Source organism: Arthroderma uncinatum (genome assembly GCF_011692745.1).
Source record: "Arthroderma uncinatum strain CBS 119779 chromosome Unknown scaffold1, whole genome shotgun sequence".
In the NCBI taxonomy this organism is placed as follows: Eukaryota; Fungi; Ascomycota; class Eurotiomycetes; order Onygenales; family Arthrodermataceae; genus Arthroderma; species Arthroderma uncinatum.
The window spans coordinates 915,638-935,793 of NW_022983863.1; the positions used below are offsets into that span (position 1 = coordinate 915,638).

Here is a 20,156-nt window from a genome sequence, read left to right on the forward strand (position 1 = left end):
CGGACAGAACCGTTAACCACTAATTGGCGGAGCTGCGGGATAAACGGTGAGCCTCTTTGTCTATAAACCCAGGACGACAAACACTGTACGGAGTAGTGAGTACTCTGCTGTTCTGTGGTGAGGAAGAAGTACTCTGTACGGAGCGGGTGCTGCGTATAACTATCCCACGACCAAGCCCAGGGTTCGTCCAGGGATGCAGCGACCAAAAACTCCGGCCACGGCTTGGCCGTTGATCATCATCAGATCACTGCGCCTGCTCTCATGCCTCTCGTCGTGCCTCGTACCTACATATGGGTTCTACTCTGTACGGGGTATGCGAGTGAGGTTATCGACCTCCCTCTGCTCTGTATGTCACATCGTCTGCCAACATTGTCTGCCAACACGGCATGCCAGCATCGTCTTCTCTTCTCAACGCCATGAATTCTAGATGAACTCCGTCGTCATGGACGGGCCCACCGAGCAGAGTTTTCGCGTTCGGATCGCCTTCTCGCAGCTGTGTTAGTGAGTTTATGGATATAAGTCGCTTGACTAGTGGCGTCGGCTCTGTGTCTCTTATTGGGCATGCGGCGCCCCCATGACGACTGGACGAGTAGCAGCGAAAGACAGTTCGAAGGACGGGTCTAGGTGTGACGAGAAGGCCCGCCCCAGGCGTGGACGAGGTCGAGGATGGCGGCCGCTGGGATGGCTTGAGGGATGGCTTGAGGGATGGCTTCAGGGATGGGCTTGGGTGACTGGATCAGGCGCGCCGTGGGACGAGGAACAAGGGGGACGAGATCGTACAGACGTCGTGCATCCTCGCCTGTGATAGGTTTCCTGGGGAGGCCAGAATTTTGGCTGAGTTTTGATACTCGGCCTTTTGCGTCCATTGACGGCGGCTCTCTCGGTTCTCTCTTTTTCTTCCTCTTTCTTCGTTCTATACTTGGCCAGGATCAGGCGACTGGAGAGTCAAGAGCTGACGAGAGATGATAGCAGGGATGAGCCACCGAGTCTGCCTCATGTGAGCATCAGCCTGTCTGTACGTGTTAGGCGACAGCTATACGGGGTGTACTTTGCTAATCTACGATACTTAGAGGATAAGACACCGTCAGTTGCCGTGTCTTACAAGGCTGTCCTCGATGACGTTGATTTATTGAGTAGCCTCTCACCATTACCATAGTGGGAGTAGACTTACTACTATTCATGGACGTGAATGAACATGTACAGAGTAGAGCAACTATTCAGGCGGTGCCGTTACCTTACGAACGTCGGTATGGAGTATACTGTCGTTTATACTAAAGTGATGGATATATATGACGAGGCGAATTATATCTACTTGATGGCGCAAACTTATGCATCAATATGACTGGGTTGCTTTTGATACGCATCAATTGATTGGATCAATTGACAAGGCCGCTTCTAGAATCGAGTACGCGAAAGTATAGTTGCAAGAACGTCTCTTGTTGCTATACTTGCGGCTACCACCAAAAGTCTCGTCAGAGGAGAGTTTCTAGGTCTAACGGTTCACATCTCCTGTCGAGTATAGATCATGCAGCTACTCCAGAGACTGTTCTCATCCCAAACTAACACAACAGAATGTGCAATCCTATTAAAACCATAATTCATGGCTATTCCCCCTTGAAGGTACGTCCGACATTACGACGGATTCGGGCTTGTCCTCGTCCGTGGTCTACTCTTTTCTTCCTTATATGGCCATTCCCGTTGCGTTATTCTGTACCGCACCCACTTCTATCCGTGGAAGCACTGGTCGATGCATTCAATTGGAGACTAGAACATGGACTTCGCCGAGATAATACAATCGACAAATCCGAACAACGGAGCTCCAACTTCACGAGGGAAGAGGCCCCTTCCTGGACGTCGGGGGTCGATGCTGTCGCGAAGCTTCTGGCTTTTCATGAGCCTGGCTCCAATTTAGCTGACATCACGATGGAACAGCATTTCCTGAAGAGAAATATCAAAGTGCCGAATGGGTACTTCTACACAGTGTAGCCATGAAGGTTTAGGCCACGAGCAGCGGGTAGTTCAAATATTCCGTGTTTTATCAAGTTAACACCCGCCTTATGGTCAGAACAAGTCTATATAATCTATACAATTGACATGAGGGAGACCATTGACCGAACCACAACCAGGTAGAATGGAACCTCCATCCATTCCTTGTCAGGGATCTCCGTATAAAGCCTTTTAACTGGTTTATTAATTAATCATCTTGATATCTAAGTGCTTTCTACTTCTTCCACAGGCTTCCTCGATGATTACGTCATTGTCACGGGTTATCAACTTCACGACGACGAGCGAAAGACGAAAAGACGATAGACGAAGAACAAACGAGGAACAACCAAGCACTCCAAGCATCATGGCGTCTTCTGTCCAGGAACAGCCGCCTCGCGCTCCGATCCCCAAGATCGACTTATCCAAGAAACTAGCCCGCACCAGTGGAGGTCCTCGACGCCAGCCAGCCGCCAGCGACGCGGCGCCACAAACCCCATCTCTGCCCCCTCGCCCTGCTATCACAGATCTCCAGTTCACGCGCCCTGTTCCGCGTATTCTCTCCGTCCAGGACCATCAGTCCTTCCTCTCGTCCCCGTCGCACACCTTGGTCACGGCGTTTGTGTTCAAGCTATCAGACAGCGTGCGCCAGAAGTCTATCCCGGACGTCCTCGAGCACCCCTCAGCTTCATCGCCACCATCGCCCATCATATCCAAGATTCTCCAGGTACTATCATCAATAGATTCGCTGCTCGATGTCCACCCGTCCCTCGATCAGGGCGGATCACGCTTCGGCAACCCTGCCTTCCGCTCCCTTTTTGATGATGTCGAATCTCACAGCCTGCCATGGCACAGAGACCTGCTGGGCATCACCGACGAGGCCACCATAGCTGAAATATCCACCTACCTGGTTCACTCTCTGGGCTCGCGTTCACGTCTCGACTACGGATCCGGTCACGAGCTGAATTTCATGATGTGGTTGCTGTGTCTGTACCAGTTACGCATCCTCGAGGAGCACGATTTCCCTTTCCTCGTCTGCCGCGTCTTCACTCGCTACATCGAGCTTATGCGCCGTATACAGTTAACATACTACCTGGAGCCGGCCGGGTCACATGGTGTTTGGGGTCTGGACGACTACCAGTTCCTACCGTTCCTCTTCGGCGCATCACAGTTAACAGGCCACCACTATATAACACCCCTCTCCATACACAATAACGTCGTCCTGGACGAAGAGCGCGAAAATTGGATATACCTTGACCAGGTCAAGTGGGTGGATAGTGTAAAGACCGTCAAGGGCCTTCGGTGGCATAGTCCCATGCTAGACGACATCTCCGGCGCCAAGAACTGGTATAAAGTAGAGGCCGGGATGAAGAAGATGTTCATTAAGGAGGTGTTGGGTAAGTTGCCGATCATGCAACATTTTTTGTTTGGAAGCCTGATTCCTGCGACACCGGAGATGGGAGTGCGGACGCCTCAGGAGGGCGTGCATGATCATGACCACGGCCATGGCCACGACCACTCTCATGCGTCTTCTAACGGAGTAGACTTCTGGGGCGACTGCTGCGGTATCAAGGTGCCTAGTGCTGTTGCCGCCGGAGAAGAGATGCGGAAGAGACAGGGAGGCTCTAATCTACGGCCAATCCCATTTGATTAATGCGTTACGAGCATAGCTAGCTCCGTCGTGATGTTACCGGCCAGTTAGCCAGCTAGTATATATGAAGATAACACTTAATTGAACTAACCGACCCGGCGAGTAGACCCATTCTTTTCTTCCATTGCTCAGCCTCCCCAGGACGACATGCCGGCTCCTGCGTGATTGCCTAAAATTAGTTCCGCGCGTAATTCCTCAGATGGCCACTTTTTTCGGCCTGGTGGTATGAGATAGCCACTTTGCAAATCACAGCCTGATAGAGGAGGTTCCCCCGTTCTTGAGTTATACACTCAGTTTTATATTGTAAATCCAAAGCCAATAATAAAACTCTAACAGGCGTATATATCTCATTGGCCATCTCCCTAGGCACTACCCCCCTAAGCCTTCCCCCTAAGGCCTCCCTACCCTCCCTAAGGCCTACCCTCTAAGCATACACTCCCCAACCCCCTAAGCCCTTACCCTACCCCAAATATCCATTCCTGAAGCCCTTACCCCCCAAGCCCTAACCAGCCCCTAAGGCTGGCATTAGTGGTGGTGGTAGTAGTAATAGTATTAAGCCTGGGGAGATGGCCAATAAGATATACGCTTATTAGGATATTTATTATTACTCTGGGATTTACAATATAAAACTGAGTGTATAACTCAATGATGGGGGAACCTCCTCCATCAGGTTAGTAGTTGAAAAGTGGCCATCCGAGGAATTACGCGGATCAGGATATCATTGACTGAATATCCCAAACCGCCGACATCCATGTCTAGCTGGGTTCGGAGATTATCAAAATAAAACTCGGCTGCTATTCCCGAGATATCCCATTTACGGGGCGCAGTGAGATCCATCCATTTCTGCCAATAGCCCGTCCTGCAAGCGGGCCTCATGATCTGCGCATACTCCCAGTAATCAGGGTACCAGCCGGCATACTCCCAGTCGAGGATGCCGGTAATGCGATAATGATCATCAACCATGATGTTGCGTGGGGCAATGTCAGCGTGTGTAAAAACCGTACGGGATGATTGAGGGAGCATGTCCGGTAGCTCATTTTCATATCGCCGACCAACAAAATGAAGGTAGCGGGTGTATATTCGGGTTCTGACGTCTTCGTCTGTGTATAAAGGGGTTCCACAGCGGTCCAAGTCTTCGATTAGAGGGTCGAGAGTTGGCGAGCCGTCGGCAAGACACTGGAAGAACTGTTTTAAGGCAGGTGGTTGTGGGATTTCTCGGAGTTTGGCGATTTGATCCCATGTCTCATGGCATATGGACTTTTTTGTTTCGCTGTCCAACTTATCCCATTGGCTTTCTAGTGTAGTGCCTGGAATAATTGTCATCCCGATCTCGCCGCTGCGATCACTCATGAGGGTGTAAATAACTTCAGGAAGAGGGACGGAGGTGCACTTTGCTACCAGCTTCATAGCTTCAACCTCAAAGCCCTTTACAGCCGCTCCACCCTTGGAAACACAAGAATAATCTCGCTCAAGAACCAACCGACCGCCTTGCTTGCTTAGAACAGTAATCACATCCCCGTCTAATGGTGGTCCGTTCTTCGGATCAGGCGTAATTCTGAAGAGCGTTTTATCCAGCTTGAGATAAGTCTCGCCCACACGGAGATTTCCATATGTATATGGAACGCCATCCTCAAGGTTGTGTGTGCTTTCTGATTTGGACACTATTAGGGCCGGGGTTGAGGCGTTGGACGACATGGTTTCGGGTACTCGGGCTTGGTTTTCGCAGATGCAGAAAGAGAATTATCCTTCGTCGCATGCTTTAAAACATTTGACACCCATCTTGAACAACCGGCGCTCATATATCTTCTGTCGAAGTTCCTGAGAAGTGACGTAATATTCGCTTACATAATACTCAACGTCCGATACGTCGAACTTCCTGCAGAAGAGCATCCTCCCTTCACCACGCACGCGACCAGCGCATGACGCCGGGGAAACGAAGAGAAATGCAGCCCAATCGATAGCTGAGCCAGCGCGACCAGCGAACCGAGCCAGTCGATTATAGAGTTGTTACCCCTCCTTCACGCAAGCCATGGCACCGTCAGAGTATGCCGTTAGCGGAGGAGGGCGATTAAAGATCAAAGGATCCAAGGTCCAAGACGGCCGCGTGGATAAGAAGAAGAAAAAGAAGAAGAAAGAGAAAGAGAAGGAGGGAGGAGATGCGACTGTGAGGACGGAGGAAGAGGATACGAGAGAGAGTGCTGGTGAAGCGGCGAGCTTGAAGGAGAAGGACGACCAGGACAGGAGAGTTGGCGAGCTGGTTTCGGATGATGGGAAGACTGCGGCTGAGAGACGGTATGCCGAGGCGAAGAGGAAGAGGGTACGTATAACGTCAACTACTACTCCGACTCCCTACTACCTGGAGCAAGGCTGGCTTACACTTCTCAAGCTAAACGAACGACTAAAGCGCGAGGGCGTCAAGACACATAAAGAGCGTGTGGAGGAGCTAAACAAGTACCTCAGTAACCTGAGTGAACATCACGACATGTAAGTTTACCCATCACTCTCATTCCTGCAGCATAGACAGAGGGCTGACACGCTATTCCCTCATAGGCCGAGAATCGGACCTGGATAACACGATCGTGGCTGGAAAGTTGCTGGTTCGATTACGATATTTCGAGCATCTGGTGGATTCTATGGATCGTTCAAGTCCGGTGACCCGGTCCCAACTCGGTACAGCCATCACGATATACTAAGATTACAGGATTTGGTGCTTTGGAGTTCCCTGTTTCATGCCATGGGGAGATTACTTTGATAGTCACATATCTTTCCATACCGCGAACGAAATAGTCTATAATATATTATATTCTTTGGTAACTAAATACCCTTATCTCGCAAGAGAGAACAGTCTTTCAAAAGGAAAACATCAAGACAAAAAAAGGGCTAAATAGAAATTTGATGAACCAAGCCAAACACCATGCAAAATAGCTGGAGGAATTAAAAAAAAATAACAAACCCGGCTTAAAAGGCCGGCACACTGCGGGGCTTGAAAAGCAGCAAGCAGCGGAATCCAAACAGAGAGGGAAGAGAGTCAAAAGAAAAATCCAAAATGTAATATCCAAATACCAACCCGCCAAAGCCAGATCCCCAGTAAGGAAAAGGAAATGGAAAACCCCGTATCAAAGCTCGCCGGCCGTCCAGCAGATAACTCATCGATAGCTCATTGTAATAGTGCACTCACACACCCTTAACCACCGTTGTCCGCTCGGAGTTCAGCCGCTCGGCATTACGGGCGTGTGATTCCTTCTTGCAATCCTCGAGGCCGCTGCAGCTATGTGATTCGAGCATGCGGTGCTTGCTGCAGAACTGGCCCTTGCAGAAGCCGCAATCGCCGACGATGCGTTGGGCGAGTTCCTTGCAGGCCTTGAACTGGCAGCGTGGCTTTCTGGATGGGGCCATTTTGTGTTGAGGGTAGGTCGGGAGTGTTCGTAGAAAGTAACGAGGGAGATCCGGCCTTTAAGAGGTAAAAGAGTGAATTGCCGTCAAGACTGTTAACTTGAAGTCAAAAGGGTTAAAGACTATATAAGGAGACGTTAGCTTTGCCGGAACAGGACGATACTTTTCAGTATCAAACTTCTGAGTCAGGATTGCCGCTCCGAGATTCGGACGACAAACGACATTCAGGGCGGTTTGCTTCATACCAGATCAGTACTCCGTAGGCAGCTTGTACCGTAGACAGCTTGTACGAATGGCGTGAGTCAGCTGGAGCTGTCGGCGCAAGACGGTGTATAGTGATAGTGGTGATGGTGGTGGTACGGCGAGGTAGAGCCGGCGGAGACAGGGACGGCGAGGAGAAGACGACGTGGTTGGGCGATATGTATGGTATATATCAGGGAGAAAGAGAAAGACGGGCGATGGAGGCCTTTTAAAGGAGTGAGAATCAGCAGCGATGCCCGGCGGCTGGGGGGGCGAGGCTAAGGCGATCCAAGCGACCACATGAGATGCGTTGGGTTGCTTGGTTCTGGTGGAGCTTTTCACATCAGTTACTTAGTTACGGAGTACGGAGAAGCTACTAGTTTGTAGCATGCTTGTCTGCTTATACAGAAAGCTAGGGGGTGAGGGCGTAGGGGGCAGATGAAGTTTCGAGATGCTGCGTTGTCACCCTTTAGCTGGCTTCATCCCCCTTGCCCGGCCCAGGACAGCGGCAGCCCCCACGGCATGGTCTCCAGTCGGCCTGTCGCCCAATCGCCGGTTCTTGCTTGGCCCTGAGCGCTAAGTAGTCCATCAGTCGTCAGTCGTCAGTCGTCAGTCGTCAGTCGTAAGGCGTCAGGCGTCAGGCTTCAGGCTTCAGGCGTATGAGGCGCGAGTCTCTACTACACAGTGAGAAGAGTGAAGAGTAAGACTGAAGAGAGGAGATATCCCTGTGTAGGACGGCACATGCCCGAGATCCGCGGCCATGGTTGCATCTCCAGGATCCTAATATTGCCCCTTATCCCCATCCTATATCTCTCTGCAGATTCCGTGATATAGAAAAAAAGATAAGGCCGAAAAAGGGAAAAAGGGGGCGTATCACGATGTATTAGATTACGCCACCAGGTCACGTTGCACCGCCAAAAGTCCGCGGGTATCGGTGTGTATCGTTGTATTTGTCTGTATTGCCGCCGCCCCCCGTGACCTGCGACCTCACCGCCACCCTAAACGGGAAACCAACGATCTCTTCTTCGTCTTCTTCTTTTCTTCTTCTTCTCTTTATTAACCAGCCGAGGGGAAAACCCTGCAGCGGATAATCACACAAAGAGCGGTCGACGGTGCTACCGGGATACGAGCTTTTTCCGGTGGTTGTGGTTGCGCAGGTAAGCCCCGAGACTATTAATAAGTCGCTGTGGCGAGGGATATCTCCGTGTGGCATGGCATCATCATAGCATCATAATATCATGGCATCATAGGGCTAACGATAAGTAGGGGATACCTGGTACATACGTACACCGGACGCTAGGATGTCCTGCGCTAGGATGTCCTACACTTGAGGATATCACCCCTACAGCCCCCGTCAGGCTATGTATCTGCTCGCTACCTATGCTCGCTTCTAAAGTACCCCCAGGCTGCCGATTAGACTATGCTGCAGCTTCCGCTCCGCAAGAAGGGGACCAGAAGGACTGCTAGGTTGCGCCAGTCCCTCTTCGCCAGCCGAAGAGCATCGGAGGCAGACTCGATGAGCACGGCGTCCTCGGAGGGCACTGATGCAACAGACGCAACAGACACAACGGACGACGAGCACGATGTGCCCGTTTTAAGTCCTTCTCAACCTGTGATAACTCACCCTCTCCAGCGCTTGCTCCCTTGTGCTATGCCCTTGACTTTTTTTAAAAAAGAGATCCAAGTAGGTTTAACCGTAAATAGGAACACCGTAATGGCTCTACATCACCACGCAGCAAGGAGGAACCTCCAGGTTCCCCGCGATTGCGAGCCGACAATGTCAGGGACCGTCTCTTCTCTCGCGCCCCGTTGTCTGGGCCGGAATGCGAGGCTAGAGAGGCCCTGGAAGGCACCACGTCTGCATCCAGCTCCGGTAAATGTTCGAACGAAGGATGCACGGTACACCCTCAGAACTCCCCGTTGTCCGGAGAAGAGCTAAGAAACATATTCTCTGGCTCTCCGCATTTCTTGCTCGAAAAGGGCACACGTTCGCATTGGTTCCCGCATGTCGTCTTCCCCTGGGACGAGAGTACTCGGATTCAGAACCTCCAGGACCGGAAACCGTTGCACCATGCCTCGTTTACGCTCTCTACGCTCCATGCGCATCTACCTGCGTTTCTTGAGCGGAGGAAAACTTCTACCGAGCCCCAGGATATGGCAGAACTAGAGGGGTCCAAGCAGCCGGCTTTTGATATTGGTGTCTTTGAGGTACCCAACATGCTCTCCTCCCGGGCAATGGAGAGAGGATGCGTTGGTTTCCGCCATTACATGGAACTTCCTATCGCGCCTAAGCTGAAGCCCAACTTTGATAAGCCCCCGGACATGGTCTCGCCGGATTTTCAGTACACCTCCCGGAGAGGTAGTGACGAGCCGTACGTCTGCTGTCGACCTGGTATCCGGTTCAACCGTGCACAGCTGATCAAGGGAGGGCCACCAACGTGGAAGCGTCTCGGGGTTCGTGGTTGCTCGACAAAACAGGTCGCTCAACGGCTGGAAACACTCTGCGATTTGCGTGACCAGATGGTTTTCCAGGCTAGCCCAATTAACTTATTTGATACGGAGTCTATAACTGAGCTCCATCAGCGTTTATTTTCTACTTTCCTCTACCCACCTCCGAGAGAAGTGCAGGGCGATGCCTTCAAGCATACTAGCCTAAAGACTCAGATTGATATACTTGTCAAAGTCCTCGCTGTCCAGGGTGCATGGGTTGATTTCACCCTTATTGAGTGGAGGATTCGCGCCGGCCAGCTTCTCTGGGAATGCCCGCCACACCACGACGGGATCATCAAGGACCAGTACCCAGATGGCACAGACGTCAGTATCGATGCAGAAAGGCAGTGGCTCTTGATTCAGCTGCTGCTGGCTGCTGAATTGGTCCTGCGACTTGACGCCGCCGTCAAGGTTGGCATTATAGGCCGCTCAAAGGGCCTCAGCGTTACCCAGCGGGACATGTACCATATCAACGATATGAGGAATGATCAGGTTGACTGGGCAATCATCTGCTGCCGGAGAGCGTTTGAAAGCATGACCATCAAATATGCTCCCACAGGTGGGAAGTCACCTACTATTGTCGTCGAACCCCAGGAGACGTCCATTTCGCGAATTCGGCAGATGTTAAAACGGGGTAAGATCAAGGAAAAGCAGTTGCAGCAGCAGCAGCAGCTGAGTGAGGCTCGAATAGAGTGGGATTGCATCACTAGGCCCCGATTTCTCAAGAAGCAGCTGGACGGTCTCTTTGTGTTCATGGATATAATACAGTGGCCAGATGCGGACGGTATGAAGCTTCAATTAGAACGGAAATTCAATGCTGTGGTTTCCGATCCTGCTGCTATGGTCCGGACGCTCTCTACACCGCTCCTCACCGGCACGATGAAACCCGACGATAGACCTCTCCAGAGGCTATCCGACTATGAAAATTCAATCACCTCCCATCTCGTTCTGCTGGTGCCTCCCACTCAAGAAAGTTCCGTTACCTCCTCGACGACATGTTTTGGCGGATGGATATCTCGCTCGTGGCTCACAGGGTTTGTGCTACCTGGAGAAGCTGTGAATGACCTGCTCATTGGGACCTTGTTAGAAAACGACCCTCATGCGCTAGATGCTCTTGGCCCAGTTGCCAACCTATACGGCGGATTTATATATAAAGGTCGGAGCTGGTGGAGTAAGATGTGCGTCGTATCCCGAATTGTCTCCTGTCTAGAAGGGTCCACTACGTGCATGGGATGGGTTTCGAGTCTGGTCGTACCTCAGGACGAACACGGCAGGGATCATACGGACCAATGGGTTGAAGTCGAGTTGAAGGATGACCTGCGCGACTTGACGGTGCCACGAATTTACAAAACGACGCAGGTCTTGCTTGACTCGTCGCCACTTGGGCCAGGCGGAGAACTTACTCCCGAGCAGTTCTCCCTGCCAATGGACGATGCTGACCTGTATAACCTCCGCCAGACAAGCGTGATGTTTAACAACATAACGCTTGCTAAGGTCAAACGAGACGATCCAAGTAAATATCTCCCTCTAAAGGCGCTGGCGTACGCCTTTTTCACCATCAAGGAAACACCCAAATCAAAACCACGCAAGGTCCTCTTCCCGTTAAGCAAGAACTCACTTTTCGTCTCCTCATTCCCGTGTCTTCCTCCTCGGGGTTGGGCTGCTCACTTCGCAAGTCACGACCATGGCTCAGAATCCTCATCATCTCCTCCCCACCCAGAGTATCACAGGCACTTCCAGCCCCCTACCCCAGACGACGAAGACACGTATGACTGGAGCTCGGGACCCGACTCGCCAGGCACAGGCCCCTTCAATGCTGCTCCAGGTCATAAAGTCAACAGCTTCCGCCTTCCAGGCCACCCGCTCCACACCTATTTTTACCCATACACGTACATCCCCATCCCCTCGCTTCCAAACGTGACGGTCTTCCCGCCAAAAGCCCCCGAGACCGCCGATCCGTCCCCGCCAGAGAACCAAAACACCCCTCACTCAGGCAGTGCGGAGAGGAGGCGGCGGCGACGACGACGTCAGGCCGTCACGTACATCATCGACGCCAGGGGGAGCAAGCACAAAGAAGCGTTTGCAAGGGCGTGGTGTACGGCCGTTTGCACAGATGCAGTGGTCGCAAGGGTGGGGCGCACTTGTCTGGCATGTAGTATTCGGGAGGCTAGGGCGATTGATGTAAATGTGGTCATTCGTGTTGGCACCATGGCCAGTGGGATTAACTAGACTAGATCACCACGGAGGCGTGCATACATATGTAGGATTACTGTACATGTAGGTGGTATGTAAAAAATGGAAGATAGTTGGATAGACGGTGATCAACAAGGTTATTTACTTATTATTTTTTTTTATATAGACACCACTCTAGCTCGGTGTGATCAGTTGGCTGCATCCATTCTGACCTTGTTCGGTTTGATACGTCATATGTAGGACTTTTCTGCAGACCTTGATCAGGCTGAGGATATGATTTGCAGTAGAGAACAGTCGGTAATCAAGATATCCTCCTAGCCCCTCGCTCCTTTTATAAGACACCTATATAGGTCTGAGAGAGACATATATCCTAAAAAAGCGCATTATCACAAATGCTTGTGGAGGAAGGCGACGACGGTTTTGTATCCGTTCTCGTACTCCTTCTTGACCTCGGGGTTCTTCAAGTCACCTCGAGCAGACATCCATCCGTGAATCTGGGTCGGGTATGTTTCGACCAGATTCTCGACCTTGAGGTTGTTCTTGTATGTCTCTACCTCAGTAGCATCTTCGTCCTTGGAAGCCAAAATGGCCATGGGGATTGTCACATCCGACCCTTCCTTTGGATCAAGCATTGCCGGGTGGACCTGAACGGCAGCTTTGAAGAGAGAGTCCTTGCCAGAGAGGAGAGAGGCGATTTTCCCACCCCAGCAGTATCCGACAATCCCCCATGACTTGAAGCCTGAACCGCCAGGGCCGTAGGTCTTGTTTATCTCCTCGACCGTCCCGGGGATGCGTGGGAGAGTGTTTGGTGGCGGAGCTCTGTTCTGGAAGAAGGCACCGAACTTTTCTTTCTTGTCGTCGGTGTCTGGGGGGTACCAGGAGATGTCTGCGGGACTGCCATCGAAGAAATCGGGCATGAACACCCGGTATTTGCGCTCCGGGTCAGCGGACGACATGATGTCTGCTCCCTGGAGGGTCTGGTCAAAAAACCCAAAGATGTCTGTACCCATTGGAGTCAAAAAGTGTCATCCTTTTGTATTTTTCTGGAGCTGGACTCACCGTATACAACGAGGATGGCCTCCGTGGCGGTCTCTGGGCCGGTGACATCTACAATCAGCAGTCAGCTCAGTGTACCAGACAAGCTATCTCAGTGAATCGACCGACTTACAGGTCTTCATCCCGTTGACCGTGACATATTTGCCCTTGGGTTCGTACGCAGTGTCGACCACTGGAGGCAGTCTACCTCGAGGTTAACCCCCACATCCAAGCTCGCCGGCTCAATTGAAAGGTGTACTTACGTGCAACACGCCTTGCTATAGGTGGACATGCTGATTAGCTGAAGACTAACGCCGTGAGAGCAACGAGAAGAGGGTTGAAGAGGTGTATGTGTGTTCGCTGTCCGTCGTGGGCGGTCGAAGATGAAGTATATAGGGGGGACGTCGCGGGCGGAGGTGGGGTACCAAGGTAAACACGGCCCTCTTCCGTCATAGATCGGCCCTCCAACCACAACTCGGTGTTTACATCTTATATCGCTCTAGGGGGGGCTCACGCCTCCTCCGCTACGCAGCCAGAGACGCACTATCGGTGTCGATGCAGAGAACTAAGTCAGATACGAGCAGCGAGATGCAGAGGCAGCGGTCGATGCCGGAAACAGGCCCGCTTCACGCCTTTGTATGGAACCATTCGTGTAGGGGTATATCATTAAGCATACTCATACTAGCCAGAAAATAGAAGCTAACAGGCGGCCAGGGAGAACTTGAGCTCGTATTGCATGGAGACCTCACTGCAAGCCTGGCTATACCGTGTCAGTCTCGGTGCGAGAGTCCACGGGATGGAAATGTGATGAGAAAAAAAGGAAACAAGATGCTCCATACGGCCTCGCAGAAACAGTCAATGGAGGGAATAATGCAGGATTAGAGAGCAATATGAAGGCCTAGAAACAGGAAAAAAGAAAAAGAAAAGAAAAAAAGGAAAATGCCCCCGAGTAAAGGTATTTGATAGCCTTCCCTCCAACCAACTGCTTTAAAATGGGGAATAGTTAAATGAAATTTACTAAAAAAACATCAAAAAAGCCCATTGTGAATCAAATGATAACCCTCCCTTCCATTTTAATGAGAAACCCCATGTGACTCTCAGAGCCTACATTCAATGTAACCAGTTCGTAGTCATATAAACGAAAATGGAATAGAAACGGCGAGATTAATGAAAAAAGTAAGAAAAGAAAAAAGGCCCCGGGATGAATGGAGAGCGGCGATCGGGGAGATAAGAGGCAATGGTCAAGCTCATCACCAAAAGAATGTAGCATGAAGAAGTTTATCGAGGAAATGCACAAATAGGGCAAATGAGACCAATTCTGGATGTAAATGGGGCCAATTTCATGCAGTAATTAACCGAGATTTGTTTTTCAGGATAGCGGAATGAGAAAGGAAAGGTCAAGAGGGTAGGCGGAAGTACAATCAAAGTAAGATTATGGAGGTCGATTAGTCCTCCCAAGGTAAGGAAACGGAAGATAGAAAGAAAGGAAGAAAATGATGCCCGTTTTATGTTCATGTACGCCCGCTAATGAATAAATGCCACACAAGGTGAGCAATGAATAAGGTTCCCGGCTGAGATGCCGTTTCAAGCACGAAATGAAAAGAAAAAAGGTATCGTGGAAGTAGCGAGAGAAGAGAAGAGTATCCACGGCCGGTCGTAGAGTAGTGATTTTGGCCAAGTTTCTAGAGATAGAGCGACACTGTAGTTTGTGGATGGTAAATTGTACGTCGTTCGTCTAAGGCCGTGTAAGTAGATTTGAGCTGTATGTCAACCCGGAGGGCGATGCATCAGGTTTTGATGGTCGGGTATGAAGGCCTGCTGGTGTGCCTGCAGTGAATCTGGCGAGTACCACTCCGAGAGCGACATCGGGTCTGCTGCAGAGCCAACAATAACCTGACCCGGGTGCCGTATAGCTTCTGGTATGACTCCGGGCATGTTGTATGTTGTGAATGGTATCTGGCTTTCGTCAAAGGACACTGGAATGGGTGTAGATGAGAGCTGAGGTATGGCATGGGCATGGCCCATGGTGGTAGAGTATGTTTCGGCGGGAGTAGTCATTCGACGTTTAAATTCAGGGCTGATCTGCTGTGAGGGATGGAACTGGCTTGGATATGGTTGCGGAATAGGTGATGGCACGCCCGATCTCGCGGACAAGCTCATAGATCTCGATATCTGGCCTCCCCATGCTGTGGTATCGTGAGGGCCGCCAAATCCAGCAGCGGAGGACATGTTGACCGGGAGGATTCCTGTGGGATCTTGCGTAACCGCCATTGCGCCCGTGGATGGATGAACTGTTCCTGGTTGCACCATCCCTGGGGGAGGTCTCAGAACCATTCCGGGAACCTGGTTTTCATAAATGGGTTCGTTCCATGACGGAACAGGCTGGCTTGGATTTGGCACCGCACCCAGCTCAGGCACCGCCATAGGATCTAAAAGAGAAAGCCGTTTTAGTTATGACATCTTTCCTTCACGCGCCGCCCCTAGATAAAATCAGACGGCGCAGTTCTCCGAATGTGGCAGAACAAACCTGGTGTGTATGCTGCCACGGGCGTGCCGGGGTATGCGCCAGAGTTGTAGGCTGATATATCTTGACCTGGAGCTATTGGCATATTCTGGTACTGGAAATAGGATTCCTTCTGCTCCATCATGCCTCCGCTGCTCAGCAGAGGAGGTGTAGTAGTCAACGAGACATCAGATCCTGCGGTCTCGGGTTTCGATATGGGACGCCCTCTCTTGTCTACCGCCGGCTGTTGATCCACCGGGTAAAAATGACATTCTTTCTTCAGCCGGATACAGTTCTCGCAGCGCCCCTGAGAGTCGTCCGGTGCGAGTAGGCATCGTATTTTTCTCCTTCTACAGTGTACTATGGAGAGAGACGAGAGGTTAATTCATAGCTCAAATGGCTGGAGGAGGAACGCTTCGTCAACATGCTCGCCAGGGCCACCGGGGAAGTTCAAGGTTGAATGGTTTGAATGGTTGCTGCTGCTACTGTTGCGCGCGCAAATGTGTGGAGATGGAATGTACATGGCGACTTGGTCTGGTAGGCTAAATAAGGGGGTAGATGAGAAAACTTGTAGAACGCTTACCACACGCAACAGAAGTTCTATGGTAGCCCAGTTTATTCCGTTTTTTATCTGCGGCCGATCCCGTCGAGCTTTCCATGGCCAAGGCCGTTTAATTTTCCTTGAGTTACGGGTCGATATGTGACCTCGCGCATCGCTTCCACACAGACGGGCAGTGAACTGGAAACCGTTATCGAGGGCGAACGAAGGATAGTGATTCTGTGCCCAGTGGCACGGCGGAAACGCTTCTTGTTTGCGCTGGCGATATATGATATAGTGAGGAGAGGCGAGTAAAGGGACGATCGGCAGTAATACCCATGCGACAAGGAGTTCCAGTTGTCACGGTCTCATGTCATCCCCGACAGAGTTCAACACTAAATAGATGGTTGATATTTCCAAGCTGGTAGGTGACCCGCCACAGAGAGAGGGAGAGAGGGAGAGAGAGGTTCCTAGAGGGTGACCATGGGAGGGTAGAGGAGGGAAATATATTTGCCCAAACAAACAAAAGAATAAAAAGTCAGGCGTCTTTCCCCGCAAGTGGTGTGGTACCAAGGGAGGGGATACTATATATATTCTGAAAGGGATCGTAAAATATATATATACTTCAGGATATAACCGCCACTGTGGATGGGGGTAATGAAAACAGGTCCAGGAACAACCCAAACGAGGAATGGTGCAATACGAAGTCAATTCAGAACAAAAGAAAGAGGAAAGATATTACGGAGTAAAGGTAATCGAGATGGAAGCGACTGAGGGGGCGCTTTGCTAAAAACCAAGCGAAGGGAGAGGACTGATAAACACACTCCCCCCGGCCCGCAATTAGGACACGAAATGAACCAGGCTAAATCGTGGGGTGAAACGTCCCAAGACTTTTTCCTTTTTTTTCCCTCTCTATATGCATCAAGCACTGGGAAGGAGAAATATAGGGAAAAAGCAAATTTATTTTGATTTGAATGGCGATGGAGACAGCTACTGGCTGGTCAATGGGTAAGCTTGTTAGATAGGACGAAGCAACAAGATTAGGCTACTGCTACTACCATGGGTAGAAAAGAGAGTTAGGTACTCTCTCCACAGTAGCCAAAGGGGGGGGAGAGGAGGTTGGTTGGTTAAACCAAGTGTAAATTTCTTTTGAAAAAAAGAAGAGAGAGAAAGAGCCAAAGTGGAAAAGGGCAGGTAGCGCCACGAAAAAGAGCTAAAATGTATGAGGAAATAAATGTTATTGGTGCTGGTATTATGGAGAAGTCGATCAAACGAATAGGTGTTGTCCAAGGGTTGCCTCAGGGGGGGTTCTAGCCATCTGGCTGACGGGGCTGATCAGCATCAAATATAGGCACTTAGGTAATGCCCTGCTGTCGTCAACCATTCAAAGTATCAAGTGGAGATTTGGGGTCTAAAAAGGTCCCAGGAGTCCCAACGTGTTTTTCCCTCTATGTGAGAGTGAAGGGTACTGTACTCTCCGTACGTCGTTATACTCTTCACAAGCCTCCTTGGCAGTCCAAAATTAATATACTTTCATTTTCGAGAGCCAGAGCTAAAAAAAGACAAGATCCAAAAAGTTACCCGCAGCCAGTCAGCAGAGCTGGTCCTCTGGGGAGATGCAAATGGTTTGACTATTGCATCCTTACAAAGAGTAGCATTGTTACTGCTGCTCGCGTTAAAAAAAGAACCCAAGAACCTCGGTTACTTTCCGTGCAGATAGTAAAAGCGTATATAATAATCAGCTGCGTGGTCGATTCCCATCTGCAAAACGATCATGGGTCAGAGGACGCCTTGTTAGGGTGACTTTCCCTATGCGGGGAAAAGAAGACTCGGAAGCCAAAGTGTGTTATCGAGACGAGATGAAACATTGTGGATGCGTGGGAGGTACTTTTGCTCGAACAGGGAGTGTGCTACCGCTGAGTGAAATGAGAAGGAACGGTCTTCTTTTTTATGAAAAAAAAAAGCCAATTGAAATTGCTCGATTTGTGATTTCGGCGAGGCAGGAGGCAGGGCCCTGGTCGATCGGCCATATAAACTCGTGCATAATGCGAAAAGTACTCGGATTAACGTGAGTCCTTCGTCCGATGTTAGCTGTAGGAGACTAAAAGCCAATCTGAAACGCATCTCCAACAGTGATACGCCCGGTGCCAAGAATGTCCCTAACCAAACGGCGGCCCCCCTGGCCGCTTGTTTCGACTTTTTAGTTGTATTTAAATCGTCTGCCTGGTCGGAGACAGGCGCGTGCTCACGGAGAAGAGCTGCTGAAAGTAACCCATCCTCTTCGCCTCCCCCCACCCGGTTGCCAGCCAATGAGCTACAGAATTGAGATGTCAGCCAGATTTCCAGTCATGATCCTAACGCGCGAGGGGAAGGGGGGGGGGGGGGGGGGAGGAAGAGCTGAGGGTTAGAAGCAAGTATTGTTGTCCCCGTATCGAGCATCCCCCTTTGCTGAGAGAAGAACCTTCGCTGGCTCACCCGGCTGCCCCATTTGGTCTGGCGTGCCGCATGCTAGAGTAGTTATCCGAGCCTAGCTGGGTGCCATAAATAGGCCACCGATCATCGCCAACGCCTGAACGTCGGCGGTCCCTGTGTATATCGGTCTATAGTGGACATCGAGAAGACGTTCGATCGTAAAACTACGCGCAAGGTTAAAAAAAGGGGGGGAGGCCAGTGTTGCCTAATACGGTTAGGGCGTTTGAGGTGTGTGGGATGGCCGCTTTTATAACTGCTGAGTCAGCCTAGCTTAAAGCGCTGATGTAGTGATTAGTCATAGGCCTTCCCTTAGTGCGGCGCGTGCTCCAGGCGAGGCTACTTCGAGGATAGAATCACAGTACTGAGGACTCTCCGGAGTACTTCTTTCTTTTTCTCTTCTCATTCACGGAGTACCGTCTCTTCTCATTTGCTTTCTCTTCTTTCTTGTCTTTTCTTTTTCAAGATGCTAAACTTTGCAAATGCGGTGCAACTCTAAGAAATATCCGAAGCCTATCTTGACAGGAAAGCCTGACTCCACTCCCACCAACATTGCAGCACGCTCACACATGGCATCCCATGCAACCGGAGTGTTCCCCGAGGTGGTAGAAGCCCGAGAGAAAGAAAAAGAAACGAGAAATTTAAGTCACCTTGCACCGTCGGACGCACGCAAGGCAGAACGGCGATGCTTCCTCTCAGGTGGTTGAAACGTCAAGGGGAGATACCAGCAGGCACTCGCATACACGAAAAGTCTACTAAACCTCGACATGGCCGGATTATATACATATAAAGGCCCTCCAGATTTAGCCTTCCTGGGAGAGCATTCAGCTCATGCAACGGTTCCTTCCAGTCGATCGCCGGCCGTATATGTCACAGGAAACCTTTTTTTTTTACTTGTTTACGGCGTACACCGACATGTGTATAGATATCGGCCATCGAGCGCATGTATCAGTCGGTGGTTACAGCGTGGAGTTGACCAACTATATATGCCAAGGCCAACGATCAGACGTAACCAGGACATGCCGATTATTAACGTTTATCCCTGCTAGGGTCATCACCGGTTGTACGGAGGCTCCGTCTCTGATCCAATGAAGAACGGGGGACAAAAGAAAAGAGGACTTGATCGGGATACCTCTCCGTTAAACTACTGTGTGAGCGACTATCAAAGGCGCATATTTAACCAAACAGAAGCAAACTCCGATTAAATTAAAGGTTATAAGGGTTAAGATTTTAGCCGGAGAGGAGTCACGATAACGGATGTATGCTCCGTAACGGATATTGTCAAGAGATCGTTCGCATGCTCCGTTTTTACCTCTCAAATTATACACGGTGGACATCGAGTGTGCGTCAAAGCACGTACCTAGGTGCATGAACGTCGCCGTTCTTTCAACAAGAACTTATCCGCACCCTCAGGAATCTTAGCTCAAGCAGAGAGTACAGAGTTATTGCTTGGTTGGCTGCTCGATCGCAGAAGCTCTAGGTGGTCCACAAGTGGACCGAACGATGAGATATTCAAGAATGGGCTTATCCACCACTCCACTTATGCTGTGTGCGCGCAGCGCGCAGATAGACGCACGATACATATCTGGTTATGTAAGTTACGCTTTGTCGTCGTAAACAGCTTCCACTCTTGGACTGCTCTAAGCCCTCGAAGGAAATTG

General features: G+C 50.6%; 8 protein-coding genes across 8 annotated transcripts; 3 read left to right on the plus strand and 5 right to left on the minus strand.

The window, feature by feature from the left end:
- Positions 1 to 620: 620 nt before the first annotated feature.
- Positions 621 to 866, minus strand: GIQ15_00290 (uncharacterized protein; the record flags this gene model as incomplete). The annotated part of the gene is made up of 1 exon (XM_033547707.1): positions 621 to 866. One exon carries the CDS (start codon positions 864 to 866, stop codon positions 621 to 623), a length of 246 nt encoding a protein of 81 aa, XP_033408658.1.
- Positions 867 to 2,350: 1,484 nt separating this feature from the next.
- GIQ15_00291 (uncharacterized protein) lies at positions 2,351 to 3,637 on the plus strand (the record flags this gene model as incomplete). The annotated part of the gene is made up of 1 exon (XM_033547708.1): positions 2,351 to 3,637. One exon carries the CDS (start codon positions 2,351 to 2,353, stop codon positions 3,635 to 3,637), a length of 1,287 nt encoding a protein of 428 aa, XP_033408659.1.
- A 663-nt stretch (positions 3,638 to 4,300) lies between these two features.
- Positions 4,301 to 5,329, minus strand: GIQ15_00292 (uncharacterized protein; the record flags this gene model as incomplete). Its single annotated transcript, XM_033547709.1, has 1 exon — positions 4,301 to 5,329. The coding sequence occupies one exon, from the start codon at positions 5,327 to 5,329 to the stop codon at positions 4,301 to 4,303; it is 1,029 nt and encodes a 342-aa protein (XP_033408660.1).
- Positions 5,330 to 5,663: 334 nt separating this feature from the next.
- On the plus strand, positions 5,664 to 6,206 carry GIQ15_00293 (uncharacterized protein; the record flags this gene model as incomplete). Its single annotated transcript, XM_033547710.1, has 2 exons — positions 5,664 to 6,118; positions 6,185 to 6,206. The coding sequence occupies 2 exons, from the start codon at positions 5,664 to 5,666 to the stop codon at positions 6,204 to 6,206; spliced, it is 477 nt and encodes a 158-aa protein (XP_033408661.1).
- A 602-nt stretch (positions 6,207 to 6,808) lies between these two features.
- On the minus strand, positions 6,809 to 7,030 carry GIQ15_00294 (AN1-type zinc finger protein; the record flags this gene model as incomplete). The annotated part of the gene is made up of 1 exon (XM_033547711.1): positions 6,809 to 7,030. One exon carries the CDS (start codon positions 7,028 to 7,030, stop codon positions 6,809 to 6,811), a length of 222 nt encoding a protein of 73 aa, XP_033408662.1.
- Positions 7,031 to 8,687: 1,657 nt separating this feature from the next.
- Positions 8,688 to 11,986, plus strand: GIQ15_00295 (uncharacterized protein; the record flags this gene model as incomplete). The annotated part of the gene is made up of 2 exons (XM_033547712.1): positions 8,688 to 8,879; positions 8,972 to 11,986. The coding sequence occupies 2 exons, from the start codon at positions 8,688 to 8,690 to the stop codon at positions 11,984 to 11,986; spliced, it is 3,207 nt and encodes a 1,068-aa protein (XP_033408663.1).
- A 350-nt stretch (positions 11,987 to 12,336) lies between these two features.
- On the minus strand, positions 12,337 to 13,277 carry GIQ15_00296 (dienelactone hydrolase; the record flags this gene model as incomplete). The annotated part of the gene is made up of 4 exons (XM_033547713.1): positions 12,337 to 12,950; positions 13,010 to 13,057; positions 13,119 to 13,189; positions 13,249 to 13,277. The coding sequence occupies 4 exons, from the start codon at positions 13,275 to 13,277 to the stop codon at positions 12,337 to 12,339; spliced, it is 762 nt and encodes a 253-aa protein (XP_033408664.1).
- A 1,475-nt stretch (positions 13,278 to 14,752) lies between these two features.
- Positions 14,753 to 15,633, minus strand: GIQ15_00297 (uncharacterized protein; the record flags this gene model as incomplete). Its single annotated transcript, XM_033547714.1, has 2 exons — positions 14,753 to 15,414; positions 15,513 to 15,633. The coding sequence occupies 2 exons, from the start codon at positions 15,631 to 15,633 to the stop codon at positions 14,753 to 14,755; spliced, it is 783 nt and encodes a 260-aa protein (XP_033408665.1).
- Between the last annotated feature and the right edge of the window lie 4,523 nt (positions 15,634 to 20,156).